Raw genomic sequence first — 18,682 nt, 5'->3', positions numbered from 1 at the left:
AATGCCTAATCATAGATATTCAAAAGAATGGAAATTCATATCTAAGCAATATGGAAATGCAGGCAGTATGTTTTAACAAAGAAAAGAAGATAATGAGGTAATTGTGTCTATGTATAGCTGCACATATAATATATCATATAGTCTATTATTGACTCTACCAAAGCGCTGAATAAAAGACACGAAAATCATAGAACAGTTTCAAATGAAATATGCAGCCCTTGTTATCTAAAAAAAATGATTGTGGTGAGAAATTATATACATGAAAAGTAAGGAGAGGCTTCTGGTTTGAATACCAACTAGAAAAGAGCATTTACATGCTTCATTTTGTGTAAAATTTAGCCATGGATGCATTTCACAAATAAGCAGAAGATACGAGTGTCATATCCCAGGCTATCCCTAGCACAGTAGTGCTGGCCGGCCCCTGGAACCTCCATACTGGGAAACAGGAAAGTGACTGGTGTCCAGTGACTGATGGGAAGTAAATCCAATGACTAGTGGTCTGAAGGGAGACAACCTCAGCTTGGCCCAGGGGACTGTGAAGTCCTGTTCCCAATGTCAACTGTTCATCGGACAAGCATTATTACTAAAGTTCGTGTTTTTTTTTTCCTAACCAAAAATCAAGAAGAAACCCTCGAGCCATGATTTCCATCCACCAGCATCTTTTCTTCCATATCCATCTAAATATATCCAGGTTCTCTTTGTTACTGAATAATCTCTTCTCGACAACCTGTAAGACTGAAGTCCCAATGTCCATCATCCCTCAAGCTTCCTACGTACAAAGCGTTCCGCCTTTATTATTTGACCCACTAGGATAGTAAACAGCCTTAAGCCATATTTTTTTCAGCCCTCTTCTGCTGGTGGGTGTCCTTTTGTTCTCTCTGCAGAAATCAAAGATCTCCACCTATGAGAAAATGTGGGCTTTCATGAGCAGTAGACAGCAGAGCGCACTGGTTAAAAACAGTGACGAGGGGATCCAAAGGGTGCTCACCACCGACTACGCACTGCTGATGGAGTCCACCAGCATTGAGTATGTGACGCAGAGGAACTGCAACCTCACTCAGATCGGGGGCCTCATAGACTCCAAAGGCTATGGAGTGGGGACGCCTATCGGTAAGAGGGGCAAGGCTTGAGCCAAGGCTAAGTTGGGCGATGTTGATTACAAGTATTCAACACGTTGAGAAGTGTGATACCTAGCAAACTAACAAGGGAGAGAAACATCCATTTTAAAAGATAGGCATGGTTTAAATTGAGGAATCTCAGGTACTTAATCTAATCAATTTTCAACTACTATTTATCTTATATCTTACCACAATGTAACTGTTTAAGATTTATATAGATTTTACTCTGACCACCAATATTTTAAGGAACTATTTTCCTAATTAATCTTCATGCATTATTTTCTTAATATCTTGTGTATCTAGTTTTATACCTTAAGTTATATTAGAATATAAGGAAGTTAATTCTACATATAGATGAAAACCAATTCTGCACAGAGAGGGCTATTTCTCCAACTTAATAAATGAGAAAACAATGTCAGATCTGTCTAAAGAAAGAGGCAGAAATTAAAATTTAAACATCTCTGAGACAATAAACTAGAGTCAAAGAATATCTACCTAACAGCTCCAGATATTTCTACTGTATGTCCAGTTCAATCGCACGGTGCCTCCTCAAGACCCTACTGCCTGGAAATACATATCCTTATATTATCTATCCTCTTCCATGATAGTAACAGGAATAACCAGAAAAGGGGAGGGGCAATTACTGACCTCCCTCCTAAGAACACTTCTTCCTATTGTCTCACTATATAGAAAACTTCACTTACGATGTTCTGCCATAAAGACAGACTATTCCTCTCAAGTAAAGCTTTGGTAATCCAAAGGAGAGAAATAAGGCCATCTAGAACTGTGGGCTAATCCAATAGGAAGGGATTATAATGGCAGCCAAGCCAGACAGATAAGAGCCCTGGGTAGGCTTGATTTATTTGCCTTTTATTTTGTTGCCATGTTTGACAGGGATTATGCAGTGTGACCGCCAATATCAGGCAGGGGTCATAAACTTCACTGCTGAGAAGCCGAGACAGATCATGAGTCAAGCTGGCTGCTTTGCTGGAGTGGTGCTAGAGAACGCTGTCAACTGCAGACAGTTAGAGATCATGCCTTGTCTAAAGGAGGCCTTTCCCACCAGTCAGCTGTAGACCCATAGGACTTTAAGAGCAAGTATGGCCAGATGCTCCATTTTCCCCAAAAAACAACAAAGTCATCATTTAGGTGAAATATATTTCCTAACATTAATAATCTGACAACTAATTAACTTTCTTTTAAAAACTGTATTCAACCCATGTACAACAATATTCACCACATTAATATTAAGCAGTCAAATAAAGAACTTCAGTTGCACCACCTTGCTAGCTTCCCACTATTTCTTTTTGTTTAAAATATTAACATATCCTATAAGAAACTAATGTTATTACCACTGACGTCCTCTAAATCTTCAGAAGGACAATTACATTAGGGAGTCCATCGCTACCTTCTTGGCCCTCCGTTAGCTCTTTTATGGGATCCGTTTACTGATGTGCTTGAGTTTGCTTAGAATAGATTAGTTAATGACACTTCAAGCGAATGCCAGGCTAGGTGGTATCCAGGATGGATGTGTAAGGCAATGACTGCTGTGGAATATTTGAGGAATTAAGGTTTACAGTTAGACTGAGCTTCTCGTGTACAGTTTTCTGCACTTAATTTTCTCCATTCAAAGGAAGATTACGTAGGGCGCAATTCTGGCAAAGTTAGAGTGGGCCACTGTGTATCTAATCTCCAGTGTGTCTTCCCTCCCTTTCGGGCAAGAATAATGCTGGTTAAAAGGTCTGGTCATAACGTGCAAGACTGCAGCTCCGGAGAGTAAGGTTACAGCATTCCGTGAACAATTTGGGATTCATAGACATGCTTGTGAAGATCTGTAATAGGAGACTGGCTCTATTTTCTGGCCACTTTCTTTTTCAAATTCTTAAAAAGAGAATTCATTTAATAAAAATATAAATTACACCATTTCTCCCTCTCTCTTCCTACTCTTCCGTGTCTGCCTCCCTTCAAATTTACCACCTCTTCCTCCTCAGCCATTGCTCTTATATATACATATAAATGAGTAAACATTAATGCAGCCAGCTGCATACATTTAGTATTGCTTGTGTGTATGTTACTGGATTACGAATGGAAGTTCATCCCTGAGGAAAGTTAATTCTTCCTCTTCAAGCAGTTGCTAATTGCTATAGCTCTTAATCCAGAGGGAAATCCATAAGATATCCCCCATCCACACTGGAATCTCACACGGCTACTGGAATTATTCAGGCCTAGTTCAGGCAACCATTTTGACATTTCAAATCTGACATGCAGATTTTCTATTGTGGCTAGGTATCACAAACTTATAGCAGAAATCCTGGTTCTCTGATTCTTACAATCTCTTCTTCTTCTCTTCCACAAGTTTCCCTAATACTTATGTGCAGAAATTGTATTGTGTTTGTAGATGATCAATTAGGGCTGGGCATATAGCTTTGTCATTTGAGTCATTGGCTCTCTGCACTTTGACTAGCTATCACTAATGGCCTTCACTCCACATTCTCCCCAGAAAAAGAGCAACCAATATGACTGTGGTAGATTCCTTGGATATCTCTTCTTGTTCCTACTTTGAAATGAGCAAAGATAAAGGAGGGGTCTGACCTATCATCCATTATTCAGGAGATGGCATTAAAAAAAAAAACTACTTAAGAGTGGTTTGGGTAGAAGGTCCTTGTTGCACGGTCCAAAGAGCTTATTAGAAGCAGATCTAGCAGGAGCTTAAAATCTTGTAGAAGCATCATCAGAATGTAGAATTGCTCAACTGCAGAAGATACACACGTAATAAGCAGATTAAAATTCAGGAATTAAATGAAAGAAATAAATATATGGCTACAAGTGGTTATGGGAAGGGACACAACTGAGTTAGCCAAGAGCAGCTACTGGATTTAAAGTCCCCGGCAAGCCCTCCTTGGGATACTTGCTCCTGAAAATCAGTCACATGGGATCATCCTTAGACTTTGTTGAACTTGTCTGCATTTGTCACAGGAAGACAGCCTCTACCTTCAGCACACAGAATATGGGTTCCATTTTAAACAATAATCTGAGGCTCAGCAGTTTTGAGGCACAACTGTTGCAAGGGAAAATTAGTCTTCTGATAATATTTTTAAAACTGTGGGCTAATTTAGCTATTTGAGTAGTGAGTTTTATGAATAGTCTTTGGGCGGTGTTCTGGTTTCATTTCTGTTGCTGTGATATTAAAATACACTGGCAAAATGCCATTTCGCCAGAGAGGCTTGTTCTGATTTCAATTCCATGCCACAGTCCACTGTCCCAGGGCAATCACAGGAGTGATAGCTGGGAGCACCCTGTCACATCCACATTCAAGAACAGAGAGACATGTTCTTGGCACGTTTACCTCCTTGCTTGTGTTCAGTTCAGTTCTCCACTCCTAATACAATTAAAGGCCTCCTGCTTAGGGACGGTGCTGCCCACAGAGGCCTGGGCCTTTCCTTAAGACAAGCCTCTCCACAGACATTTCCACAGGTCAACCCAATTGACGTAGGCAATCCCTCATTGTACATCTCTTCCTAGGTGAATGCAGATCATGTCAAGATGACAATTAAGCTAACCCATGAACAAAATGAAACAAAAACAAAAACTGAGTAATAGGCTAGCATCACACAACACACAATAACAACAACAACAAAATAGTTTTATATATGTTGGGTAAGCAGCAGAAAGGCAAAAGCCTTTTGTATTATGGAAACAGAAGTTTGGGAATTTTAGGCAAGAGAAGTCAAGATAAAAGATAGATTTAAATGTGGCCAGTTAGTGCCTAGCTGCCTAGTAATGTTCTAGGCATCCTCTTTAATTGAGTAAAGCTGGTTATTTGAATGACTAACTTTGTGTGTTATTAGAAATACCAGGTCTCCTGGCAGAATGAGAATGAGAGTCTGAGAATCCTTGTACTACTAAACAGGCTTATACTATGATTATTTTATTCTTGGTTATACTTTGGCACTGGGTGTTTAGACAATGTAGGTGGCAACTAATTAGCCTCTTTTTACTATGCTCTGTCAAACTTTCCTTCTGGGTACTGTTAGTGATATAGGAATAGGCTCCTTTAGTTTTGCTCTACCAGTAGCATTGTCCAGGATAGGACAAGGTCTTGCTGCCCATGCTAATTTAATAGGAAGCACTGAAGATTTTCTTGTGCTGGCCTTCCTCTTTGAAGAATGAAAAGTGGCCGGACTTCAATATGTGGGGTCTCCATGACTTCTCTGGTCAAGAGAATAGATGAGTTACCAAAGGGTAGAACCCTTTTAGAGGCGTTGGAACAAAATATTGTCTGTTCTTTTATCCCACTTATCCTTGTGATGGCTAGGATTTTTGTCAACGTGACACAGGTAGGGTCATCATTGAAAATAAAACCTCGTTAAGAAAATGCCTTTATCAGATTGGCCTATTGTTAAGACTGAATGCATTTTATTGATAAATTATTGGTGTTGGGGGAACTAGGCCACTGTGGGTAGTGCCACACCCCTAGGCTTGTGGTCTTGAGTGGCACAAGAAGGCAAGCCATGAGAAACAAGCCAGTAAGCAGTGTCCTTCTACAATCTGGGCTTCATTTCCTTGAGTACCTACTCCAATTTCCTTCAGTGATGAAAACAAACCCTTTCCTTCCCAAGTTGCCTTTGGCCATAGTGTTTATCACAGCAACAGAGACCTAATTAGGACAACCCTTATTGGATTTAACATTCAATCACTGTCGAACACCCATTACATGAGCTTCACCACGCTTGAAGAATAATACTTACTTAAAAGTTTGCTGTTATAATACTCAAGTTCTGATTTTATTAGGAGTCCCTAAGTAGTGATGAAATTTTCAGGAAATATAAGTTACTATTTTGATAGAAAATAAAGTGCCTTTTAAGCCAATTATCTTAAATATTATAACTAGTACATTAGTAACAATATTTTAGTGAAAATCCTGGAATCAATATTTGAAATGAAAAAAGAATGGTAAGCATTATTTTAAATGTATACTACTACTACTACTACTAATAATAATAATAATAATGGTAATAATAATAATAATAATAATAATAATAATAATATAGGCCAATGTATTATCAGTCTTGGAGATGTCTGAAAATTCTTGTCAATTTAAAATGACTAATTTCTTCTAAGTCTAATGTATCTAAATAACCATTGACTAAGTTTACATATGTTTATTAATTTTTATAACACGTACTAAAGGCAGTACACAGAAGCTTATAGACAGCATAAATATCACCTCATAGGTGTACACTGACAGTGGGACCAATAGCCAAGACGGCCTGCGAACAATTATAAGAAATAGGCAATTAGGAATCACTCTCAAGAATCTCAAAGATAACTGACACGAAAACAAGGAGAAAAAAAATGTATTCCAAAGACAGAGAGATCAACCAAAGGGAGCATGCCCAGAGATATGACAGGGCAATAGTACAGCAGACTCAAAGAAAACCATTTAGTGACAGAGGGAAACAGCAGGTGGGAAGCTAACACTGGGTGGCCGTCCAATTCTGATGTCTCTTCAGAAACAGCAGGATCCCTGGTGGTTCTTCTCCAAGTGAGAGTCTCTTTTCTTTTTTTTTTTTTTTTAATTAACTTGAGTATTTCTTATATACATTTCGAGTGTTATTCCCTTTCCCGGGTTCCGGGCAAACATCCCCCTCCCCCTCCCATTTCTTATCGGTGTTCCCCTCTCCACCCTCCCCCCATTGTCGCCCTCTCCCCAACAATCTAGTTCACTGGGGGTTCAGTCTTAGCAGGACCCAGGGCTTCCCCTTCCACTGGTGCTCTTACTAGGATATTCATTGCTACCTATGAGGTCAGAGTCCAGGGTCAGTCCATGTACAGTCTTTAGGTAGTGGCTTAGTCCCTGGAAGCTCTGGTTGGTTGACATTGTTGTACATATGGGGTCTCGAGCCCCTTCAAGCTCTTCCAGTTCTTTCTCTGATTCCTTCAACGGGGGTCCTATTCTCAGTTCAGTGGTTTGCTGCTGGCATTCGCCTCTGTATTTGCTGTATTCTGGCTGTGCCTCTCAGGAGCGATCTACATCCGGCTCCTGTCCGTCTGCACTTCTTTGCTTCATCCATCTTGTCTAATTGGGTGGCTGTATATGTATGGGCCACATGTGGGGCAGGCTCTGTGGGGTGTTCCTTCAGTCTCTGTTTTAATCTTTGCCTCTCTCTTCCCTGCCAAGGGTATTCTTGTTCCCCTTTTAAAGAAGGAGTGAAGCACTCACATTTTGATCATCCGTCTTGAGTTTCATGTGTTCTACACATCTAGGGTAATTCAAGTATTTGGGCTAATAGCCACTTATCAATGAGTGCATACCATGTGTGTTTTTCTGTGATTGGGTTACCTCACTCAGGATGATATTTTCCAGTTCCAGCCATTTGCCTACGAATTTCATAAAGTCGTTGTTTTTGATAGCTGAGTAATATTCCATTGTGTAGATGTACCACATTTTCTGTATCCATTCCTCTGCTGAAGGGGATCTGGGTTCTTTCCAGCTTCTGGCTATTATAAATAAGGCTGCGATGAACATAGTGGAGCACGTGTCTTTTTTATATGTTGGGGCATCTTTTGTGTATATGCCCAAGAGAGGTATAGCTGGATCCTCAGGCAGTTCAATGTCCAATTTTCTGAGGAACCTCCAGACTGATTTCCAGAATGGTTGTACCAGTCTGCAATCCCACCAACAATGGAGGAGTGTTCCTCTTTCTCCGCATCCTTGCCAGCATTTGCTGTCACCTGAGTTTTTGATCTTAGCCATTCTCACTGGTGTGAGGTGAAATCTCAGGGTTGTTTTGATTTGCATTTCCCTTATGACTAAATATGTTGAACTTTTCTTTAGTGTTTCTCAGCCATTCGGCATTCCTCAGCTGTGAATTCCTTGTTTAGCTCTGAACCCCATTTTTAATAGGGTTATTTGTCTCCCTGCGGTCTAACTTCTTGAGTTCTTTGTATATTTTGGATATAAGGCCTCTATCTGTTGTAGGATTAGTAAAGATCTTTTCCCAATCTGTTGGTTGCCGTTTTGTCCTAACCACAGTGTCCTTTGCCTTACAGAAGCTTTGCAGTTTTATGAGATCCCATTTGTTGATTCTTGATCTTAGAGCATAAGCCATTGGTGTTTTGTTCAGGAAAATTTTTCCAGTGCCCATGTGTTCGAGATGCTTCCCTAGTTTTTCTTCTATTAGTTTGAGTGTATCTGATTTGATGTGGAGGTCCTTGATCCACTTGGACTTAAGCTTTGTACAGGGTGATAAGCATGGATCGATCTGCATTCTTCTACATGTTGATCTCCAGTTGAACCAGCACCATTTGCTGAAAATGCTTTTTTCCATTTGATGGTTTTGGCTCCTTTGTCAAAAATCAAGTGCCCATAGGTGTGTGGGTTCATTTCTGGGTCTTCAATTCTGTTCCATTGGTCTATCTGTCTGTCTCTGTACCAATACCATGCAGTTTTTATCACTATAGCTCTGTAATACTGCTTGAATTCAGGGATAGTGATTCCCCCTGAAGTCCTTTTATTGTTGAGGATTGTTTTAGCTATCCTGGGTTTTTTGTTATTCCAGATGAATTTGCAAATTGTTCTGTCTAACTCTTTGAAGAATTGGATTGGTATTTTGATGGGGATTGCATTGAATCTGTAGATCGCTTTTGGTAAAATGGCCATTTTTACTATATTAATCCTGCCAATCCATGAGCATGGGAGATCTTTCCATCTTCTGAGGTCTTCTTCAATTTCTTTCTTCAGAGTCTTGAAGTTCTTATTGTACAGATCTTTTACTTGCTTGGTTAAAGTCACACCGAGGTACTTTAGATTATTTGGGTCTATTATGAAGGGTGTCGTTTCCCTAATTTCTTTCTCGGCTTGTTTCTCTTTTGTGTAGAGGAAGGCTACTGATTTATTTGAGTTAATTTTATACCCAGCCACTTTGCTGAAGTTGTTTATCAGCTTTAGTAGTTCTCTGGTGGAACTTTTGGGATCACTTAAATATACTATCATATCATCTGCAAATAGTGATATTTTGACTTCTTCTTTTCCAATCTGTATCCCCTTGACCTCCTTTTGTTGTCTGATTGCTCTGGCTAGAACTTCAAGAACTATATTGAATAAGTAGGGAGAGAGTGGGCAGCCTTGTCTAGTCCCTGATTTTAGTGGGATTGCTTCAAGTTTCTCTCCATTTAGTTTAATGTTAGCAACTGGTTTGCTGTATATGGCTTTTACTATGTTTAGGTATGGGCCTTGAATTCCTATTCTTTCCAGGACTTTTATCATGAAGGGGTGTTGAATTTTGTCAAATGCTTTCTCAGCATCTAATGAAATGATCATGTGGTTTTGTTCTTTCAGTTTGTTTATATAATGGACAAGTGAGAGTCTCTTATTTCATTTACTCAACATGTTCTTCAGGGAGCTCATAAAGAACAATAACTAAATAGACAAAATAGACTTGGGGGCCTTAAAACCATGTCCTATCCCCCTACGCCCTCTTGGCCATCCCATTAGGTGGCATGCATGAGAGAAGTGGAGCAAATGTTCTTTATGTTTCCTCAAAGCTGGTTTAGTAAATGAGGCAGAAGTCAGAAAAACCACCCTTAATCTTTGCAGAACTGGGAATCCAGACTTGACGGGACACACTGTATCTTCTGGAGTAGCAACTAGATTATTTTAATTCAGCCACCTTTAAACTAGATTATCATACACTGAACCTTTCTCATTCTATCTTCTACCATTCAACCCCACCCCCCTCCCTTTAGTGTCCCTCAATGACACCAAATTTTCTGTGTGGTAGAAATGATAGAGACCAGGAATGTGCATTGCTCTGAGAGCAGCTGCATGTGAACCTAAGAATTTCAATTTGTATTCTTTTTAAGGAGTGGAATATTTAGGGGCTGAGGATTCATCTCTGTGACAGAGTGCTTGCTGAGCTAGTGTTAGACCCTGCTTTAGGTTTGGTCCTTAATTCCAAGTTTCTGACAGCGTGGGGGGTGGTGTGAGACAGGAGTCATGGGAGCTGACCCTTTCTGCAGCTCTGCTGACTGAATACAGTACTTTAGGGCTCACTTTCTGCCCTCCTGTGAATGAGGCTGCCTCTGTGATGAGTCTGTCTACACTTATATATCATGATACCTATTACATGGAGGCACCTACACATACTCATTCTGTCTCTCTTTTGCCAGCTTTCCCTATAACAAATGCTGATGTTAAAGAGTCTCCATATCCTTCTTAGATGAAAAGAAATATACTCCGGGAGTTTTTCATAGTGGTGATAAACCTGTCATGCTTTTAAAGCAAAAACAATGAGGAAATAATTGGAACAGATGGTGGGCTTCAGAGTGAACTCATCCATGGGGAATACAGCTGCTGGATACATTTGAGAAATGCTTCTTTTATGATGAATTTATTCGTTAAGAAAGATCAGTTGCTATTCAGAAAGATCCATGTGTACAGATACTTTTTTCCCCCAAATTATTTGCAAGAAGTCACTTCTGATGTCAACTAGACCACTTAACCAGTAACAAAGGCTGAAGCTAAAAGATATGCAGATGTGAAAAGGTCTCTACCATGTCTGCTTTTGCCCAGAGTTCCCAGAGGCTCTGAAGTCTCTCCCATAATAGAAGATTGGCAAAGTGGGCCCAGGCACAAGCTAAAATTGAAAACTGCTGCTTAGAGACTCTCAGGACAGACGCTCTAGAAATGTGCCTCCTGGGGGATTTAAAATAGAGCTTCAAGAGAATGGGAGCAGTTAAGAATTAAACAGGTTACTGGAAGGCTGAAGAATATCTCCCTTAGAGAGCAACATTAAGCAGAGATTGGATCTCCATCTGTCTGTAATGTGTTAGGTCTTGTGCAGCCTGAAGGCAGGAGGAGAGTAGCAGCAAGCATTTATTGAGTACCCACTGCGTATATCACTATGACTACTGTACAGCCATGACCAGGAGTACCACTCTCATGCTCATCAGAGCACTTCCATGTACCCTGAAGCAATGCACTCCAGGTTCTCTCATTGGCTTGTACACTCTAGGATATCAATGCTGCTAACTTTGCTCTACCCATCGTTCTAGGAAATTTTGAGCAAGAGCTGACATCTTTTGTTTTCAAAATCCATTTTCTCACCCAAAAATCCATACTCTGTACTGTTAAGTTATAATCTCCTTCTAATGCGTCTCACTCTTCTTTTAAGGTAGATTTGGGGTGGGACCATTTTTTTAAGTCTTAGGAAGGAATTCTTGAGTAATGACAGAAGATTCGACCTGAGCTTATTGCATTAGATCTTTGACATGGGACATAAGTCATCTATGAGGCAAGGCACCTGCGAGCACATTCAAAGCATAGCACTGAGATGTAAGAAATAAGAAGAGCTGACTTTGATTCTTGGCTCTTAATCAAACCTTCGTATTTTAATTTTCTCTAAACCATTTTTAAAAAATGGTCTTGACTTTATTCTTCCTATGATTTTACCTTTTTGAAGACCCTGACTTTTCAATTTGCCCTTACCAGGAAAGGCTTTAAATTTTGTATGCAAAGGGAGCTTCCTACTACCAAGAACAACAAAAATTCTATAAAAACAAAAATTGTCATCCAAGGAAATAAATGAGTAAAGGAATCTTGCTTTATCTCTTTTCTATTGATTAGCATAGAGATTCAGAACTTTGGTCCATACATATCCATTGGCACTTTCTACCTCTTCATAATTAAAGTTTCAATGATATTACCAGAAGACAGACCATAAATATTAACAAGTTCTTGCTACAGAATATTATAGCAACTCAGAATTAACCTAAACATTCTTTACCTTAATTAGTACATGAATCATTATGGATGAGCCACTGTAAAGGTCTGAAATCTTTGAATGTCTTGCTCACTAAAAACACTTGCTTGTCATAACTCAGAGAGGATGTGCGTCATGCAGAGATCCTAGAATCCAAACTCCTTCTCTCTGTGGCATCCCCATCACTACTGACTTGAAAGTGTTGCCTTATGGTGGTGTGTTTAGGAAAAGACAACAAGCAGAGAGTGTTGGGAAGATTTATGACGCAGGAGTAGAAATATCATCCATCACTTGTCCAAAGAAGTGAAGTAGCTGAATTCTAATGGAGATAGAGAACCAGAAGAAAGAATGGCCAGACTCAGCCAAGATAAGAGATCACAAAGAGGTCAGAAAAAAAATAGAATCTAAGCAATAAATCCGTTGACATGTGAAAAAGTTGATGAGGAACTCAAGCAAAAGCAGAAATGTTGTAGAATTCCTCCTTAATGTTTATTTAGAATGAGAAACCTCGGCATGGCACCTCTCCCCTTTTCTTAATAATTAAAGCCATCACGATAGAAGAGTGGGCGTTCCCGACTTTGACTAATAGATTTTGCTCATCAGGGTTTCACAGCAACTCTGCAGTATTTGTCACTAAGTGAAATGTCTTGATCTCTTCTTATCTCTTTGGTGACCAACATCCAAATCACCCCCAACTTTCAGGCTCCCCTTACCGGGATAAAATTACGATTGCCATTCTTCAACTGCAAGAAGAAGGGAAGCTTCATATGATGAAAGAGAAGTGGTGGAGGGGGAATGGCTGCCCTGAAGAAGACAGTAAGGAAGCCAGTGCTCTGGGAGTGGAAAATATCGGCGGCATCTTCATTGTTCTGGCTGCAGGACTCGTGCTTTCTGTGTTTGTAGCCATTGGAGAATTTTTATACAAATCACGGAAGAACAATGACGTTGAGCAGGTGAGTCATCTCTTTCTAAGACAGGGTAGGTTTGTACTGGGAATTTGCTGTTTTGAGTTTGAGAATGGGAAGGCTGCTTTCCCTGCTTGTAACAGTCTATTGAACTAGATGCCCAGAAGAGACATTTCTGAGTTAGAGCAAAGAGCACTGAATCCCTGCCAGGTGCTATAGGCACCACAGCCCTATCATTTATTAATGAGAAGAAGGAAGAGCCTTGCACTCCAAATCCAATTAGCACTACTTAGAATGACAGTGCAGAAATTCCAAACTCAGTTAATTTCTCCAACAGTTATTTGCTCTTAAGATAGAAACTATAGAAAGGGCAAGGGACGCATAAGCCCAAATGATAGAGACATGAAAGAACTGTTACCAGCCCTTCAGGATACATTCTGAGCACAGGTACTCTTGCAAAACAATTTCTATAAAAAATATGAAACATTTTTTTAACTCGGTCATTTACTTACACTGAGATGTAATATGTGGAAAGATAATTTGTGTAACTTTCGCTATGAATATGATAAACAACAAAACGTGAAAATAAAGTATATTTGAGACTTTATTTTTTTCAACTGCATCTAGGATGATGGAGGAATTTCAATAGGCAAGCCATTTTACCTATCTCATTTTTAAAGGTGTTCACGCCTGGAACTTAGGTACTTTGACATTTGACTGAGAATTAAGATAATTCCCTTCTAAAATAAATAAAATACAGAGCTCCAGGACATTGTAGGATATTAACCCAATAGTTTAGAGATAGCATTCGAATCTCAAAGCTAAGCATGATTACTTCTACTACCGATATCACAAAACTCTTAATAATTTTCAACACAAGGCTGTATGTGTTCATTTTGCACAGAATCCTGCAAATTGTATGGCTGGCTTTGACTAATGACCAGATACTAGAACCATTTTCTTTATGTGCAAACTATATTGAGTACCCAACCCTAGGATGATTCATTATATTCTTGTTTCTTTATGGAAACTCTCCCCAGAATTAAAAAGCAATTGTGAGATTACGGAGCAACCCTTTCCTGGACCTGGTTATAGAAAGCTGCCTTTAATTAATAGGTAGAATGGACTGCTCTGCTTTAAACTCCAATTTGCTCTTAAGGTGTCTTGTTTTATGCTACTAATTTGAAAAATAAAAGCTTGTATATATTATGCATTTAATGTGCTGCTTCATAACTGCTGGCTTCATTTGATTTAATTTTTCATTTAAACATTCATTCTTGCTTTTTATTTATTCACTTTCTTCATTTTTTTCCATTTCTTTTGCATGCAAGGCTTTTTGTTTCTTTTATGGACTGCAGTGTAAACAAACCCATCCGACCAACTCCACTTCCGGGACTACTTTATCTACAGATGTAGAGTGTGGCAAATTATTACGAGAGGAAAAGGGGATTCGGACACAGTCCTCAGTCCATACTGTATAACTTGGATTTTTTTAAAAAGTTGTTTCCGGTAGAATTGCTTGTAATGAGTGTTGTTTGTGCCTGCATCTATTAAACTGAAGTAGCCAGTCTGCCCTTTTCCTTATACAAGCAAAACGTACACACACTACTCCAGGCTCTCAGGTCAGACGGCTGGAACATCCATGCAATACATACTGACTGATTCAGGGCTTTTATAAGAGGAATGTATATATAGCAAACTATTCTGTCCAAAACTGTCTTTTTGTGCTCTCTTTATGCATTAAAAATAAATGACATTTTCTTCATAAGCAAAAAATTGAGACATATAACAGGGCAACGCAAGGGAAAATGCTAGTTCCAGGAACTTCTTTGTATTTTTGTGAACTTTCCCCCTCTACTTTTTCTCTCCCTGTCTCGTGTGTTCTTTAGACCTACATATTTCAAACTTTCTATAGCTATGTCATTTCAACAAGTATGCTAGTAACTCTATTAACATTGTTAATGTTTAAATAAATTGGTCCCAAGATTTTAAATGCATTATTTACCCAAAACCTCAAAGGTGTCTTGGCTCTTACAGATTCAGAAACCAACACTGAAAGAATAATGGTTGAACTTGAATTTGAGGGGAGATGACCTAACCTGAGCCTTTCTCAGGGATGTGAGGCACAGTCAAAAATGATTTCTGGACAAGAACTCAGCAACATCAGGCTTTCAAAGAGCAGTTAGCAGTCATGTGTAGGTGTAGAGCCCCTGAGAACCTGATTAGTTTCAAACCATGTACTGTTTCCTAGAATTACGAACTAATTCATGACATCTTTCATTTGCTGCTCACCTGCACTCACCCTGTGCAATGATGAGAATCTTCCCACACGTTCGTGCACTTTCTTCCCACTCGCCTAAGATAGAGTAGTTCTTCTTAACTCATCTTTCCTGAGCCTTGCCAAGTTCACACTCATTTCCCTAGACTCGTCACTCATTATTAGTGCATCCTAAGTGTGCCATGGGGACAGACAAGGTGGAGAAAATAAATACCAGAGACAATTTCCAGACGCATTAGTCACAGGTCTCTGCAGATTTATTTTCTACCTGCATTCAAAGTGAATAATTCTCACACCAACTCGGCTTAGTGACACAGAAAGCCAATGGCATGCTTGATTTGGTGTGACAGAAAGTGCCTGCTGTTTGCACTTGCTCCCTCCCCTTGGTAGAAAGCAGGGAAATTGAGCTGCCTCTTGTCTCAGTTCAATATGGGATCAGTTGGTCTTTGCTCTCTGTCAGAAAATTACCTCTTGACTTACCAAGTGATCCCCTAGAATACATTCCAGAGAAGGAGGTTTCTGGCATCTGGACAATCACGCGCATGACCTTCCTGCTTAGCTTTGAATGGGTTCTGGGATCTTTGTCACAGCTCTTTCCAATCAACTTTATATTTCCTTGGTAAAGCATGATCAGAAAATTTGACTTCTGCACTGATTGCTTCTCAGCCTTGTTCTTTAAATAAATTAGCTCTTTATGAAAATACCTAAAAATTACATTACTATTTATTTACTGTTATTAAAGTGGGGAAAGACTACTGTGTGTCTCTGATCAGAATTCACATTTTCGGGATCAATAGAATCAGATTACCAGGTGGGATAAAAGCTACACCAGTCTCAGTTTCATGACTTATTGATTCAGCGGACAGAATCCATGAGGTGCTTAAGTTTATTTCCCAAAATCTATTTAATACACCAAAGTGGCTATAAAATTTTCTGAGTGACTGATGATACAGAAAATTCAAGCTGGCAAAGGCGAGCAAACTTCACCTTGCTGCATAGACCATTCTTAAGTTTGATTCAGAGATGAGCAAAGAAGTAATTTCCTTCCAAAGTTAACATTAGGAGGGCTTGGGACATAGCTCATTTAGAGACTGCTTACCTAGCTCACAAGGAGCTTGAGTGGTGCTTCCCAGTCCCAGTTATGCACTAAACCATGTACAGTCACACAAGACTGTAATCCCAACCCTCAAGAGTTAAAGGCAGAAGGATTAGAAAATCAGGATCAATTACATACTGAGTTTAAAGGAAGTCTGGACTACTTACTGGACACTTGTCCCAAAAATTTTTAGATAAATAAATAAATGACATTTTGTTTTAGACTGTATGCTATCTAACTCTGACATTTATCTAGTATTTTATAGTTTTCAAAACGTTTACACACACATACACATCACATCACATTTGATTCTTTCAGCAATTTTAACTCAGCTTTATTATCAGAAGTAACAGAAATTAGAGTCCAGACCCTTGAGTCATGAGAATAGGTTTAAGAGAAAATTTTATAAATTATCCAAACTCAGGTTCAAGCACAGCCTCATTTGGAATCACTGCATGGAATCACTACGTTTCAGTTTCTAAATATTTTCTAGCTTCAGTTTTCTAACATCTAACACCAGGAGGTCATTTTCTAGAATACAAGGTTGCTTTGAAGAAAATTTTTCCAAAGTAAGTGCCACTGGCAAGCACTTAATGAAGTTTTCATGGAGTTTCAGAGGGAACCAAGTTCAACACTCCCTTACCACATGGTATCTTAGACATTTAATATGTTGCTGTGATGGAGAATTTCCAACCTATTCAGTATCTCTCATTAGGTCATAGTGTCTTTTCTATAAAGCAACTGGCAAGACCTGTGTCCCCCATATAATAATCTACATCTACCATGAGAACTAAATGAAATCGCATCATGGCATGGAACATAAAACTACTTCAGTCTTGATAACAAATAGAGATCAAAAAATATGGCCTCCTATAGAAAAATTAAATATTTCTTTCTGATCACATGAGAAAATGAATTCAGCATCTTAAAACATACATAGATTTAGAAAATGAGATTGTGAATATTAAGTTCAAACACTGTCCAATTTTCCCTGAGCATCTGTTAAAATGAATGAATGGCAAAGTCACTATACTCAAGGGAAGAGCCTGCATCAGGAAGCTATGAGGATGAATAGGGGTAGCTTTGGGCAGGTCTCTTCAGACAGTTAAATCTAATGTGAAGTTAGGGAAAGGCAGTTATAATCGTTTGAGACATTCAGTTGATTCTAATAGTCAGGAAGAGTTATGATTCACTAATCCAAGCAGTACTTTAAGTATGAAATTGGATCCCAATTAATCATTACTTTGTATGAATCGACTCAAACCAAAAATAGAGCTACTAATTCTAAGTGATATATGATAGATGGTTAGATAAATAGATACATACATACATATATACATACATGTATACATACAAAGACAGACAGATAGATGATAAATAGATACATAGATGAATAGATAGATACATAGATAGACAGATAGACAGATACATAGACACACAGATAGATACATAGATACATAAATAGATAGATACATAGATACATACATAGATACATAGATACATACATAGATAGATACAGATGGATACATAGATAGACAGATACATAGATAGATGATAGATAAATAGAAAAGTTACCTTGAACATAGCAGTTTTGTCAGGTTAAATGGTGAGCATACATACATACACAGATAGATAGATAGATAGATACATACATACATATATACATAGACAGACAGACAGATAGATACATAGATAGATACATAGATAAAGAGACAGACAGATTTAGCATCTGATATACAATGTGTATTTTTAAGACAGAAACTTCATGATATTGATAATCTCATGGTAAAACATATTGGTAAAACATAGATCTATTCCTACTCAAAATGATCAAGTAAGTAGTTTGTTGCTGCCTGGGGCCTTTGTAGATATTTTTTCTATTTCTCTTCTTTTTCTAACAACCAGTTCTTGTTGCCATGGCAATGGCTACTGAGACCACATTGACCTCTGCAGGGTCCATTGCGTTTCAAGTGAAATTTAGAACAAAAACCACCAGATCGCATTTGCATCATTAGTTCAGAGAATTTAGTATAAATCACAATCATCAGGAGGAGAGATTTGCATTCCCCTCCAGCTCCATATGCTCACTTGGGGGACACAGCCAGGAGTCAGCATGTGTCATCGAGCCTAAAAAAGAATATTTAAAATTTGTTGTGTGCATTAGTCTCCACTAAAGTTACCTTGGATATATTAATTTTCTCCAAAATCCAGTCATACATGTGAATCGTGAACTGTCTTGAATGCTAAAGATGGTTTGATAGTTTTTTTTACATATATTTATTTCACAATAATCCTGAATACAGTTGCTTTAGTTTAAAGCACTTGGGGAAAATGGGCTTTTATTAAAAAAAAAAAAGAAAAAAGAAAGAAAGAAAAGTTACCTTGAACATAGCAGTTTTGTCAGGTTAAATGGTGAGCATCAATTTCTATAACACAGTAGCAGGTTGTGAGTTATATTTTTAAAATACTGCTTAAAGTCAAGCAGAAAGGCAGAAGGGTATTAAAAGATTGAACAAAGACAT

General features: G+C 38.7%; 1 protein-coding gene across 8 annotated transcripts in view; it reads left to right on the top strand.

Moving 5' to 3' along the window:
* The window catches only part of Grik1 (glutamate ionotropic receptor kainate type subunit 1), a 400,463-nt gene that overhangs the window by 368,554 nt on the left and 13,227 nt on the right, over positions 1-18,682 (top strand). For 5 of the 8 annotated variants that reach the window (XM_087575986.1, NM_001111114.1, NM_017241.2 and 2 more), the window contains 2 exon segments: positions 885-1,110; positions 12,584-12,834. In XM_087575986.1, the coding sequence (XP_087432112.1) occupies positions 885-1,110; positions 12,584-12,834 (477 nt within the window). 8 annotated transcript variants of the gene reach the window in all.

The sequence above is a fragment of the Rattus norvegicus genome, chromosome 11 (genome assembly GCF_021556685.1).
Source record: "Rattus norvegicus strain SHRSP/BbbUtx chromosome 11, alternate assembly SHRSP_T2T, whole genome shotgun sequence".
NCBI classification, from domain to species: domain Eukaryota; kingdom Metazoa; phylum Chordata; class Mammalia; order Rodentia; family Muridae; genus Rattus; species Rattus norvegicus.
This window is presented reverse-complemented; position numbering and strand designations above follow the sequence as displayed.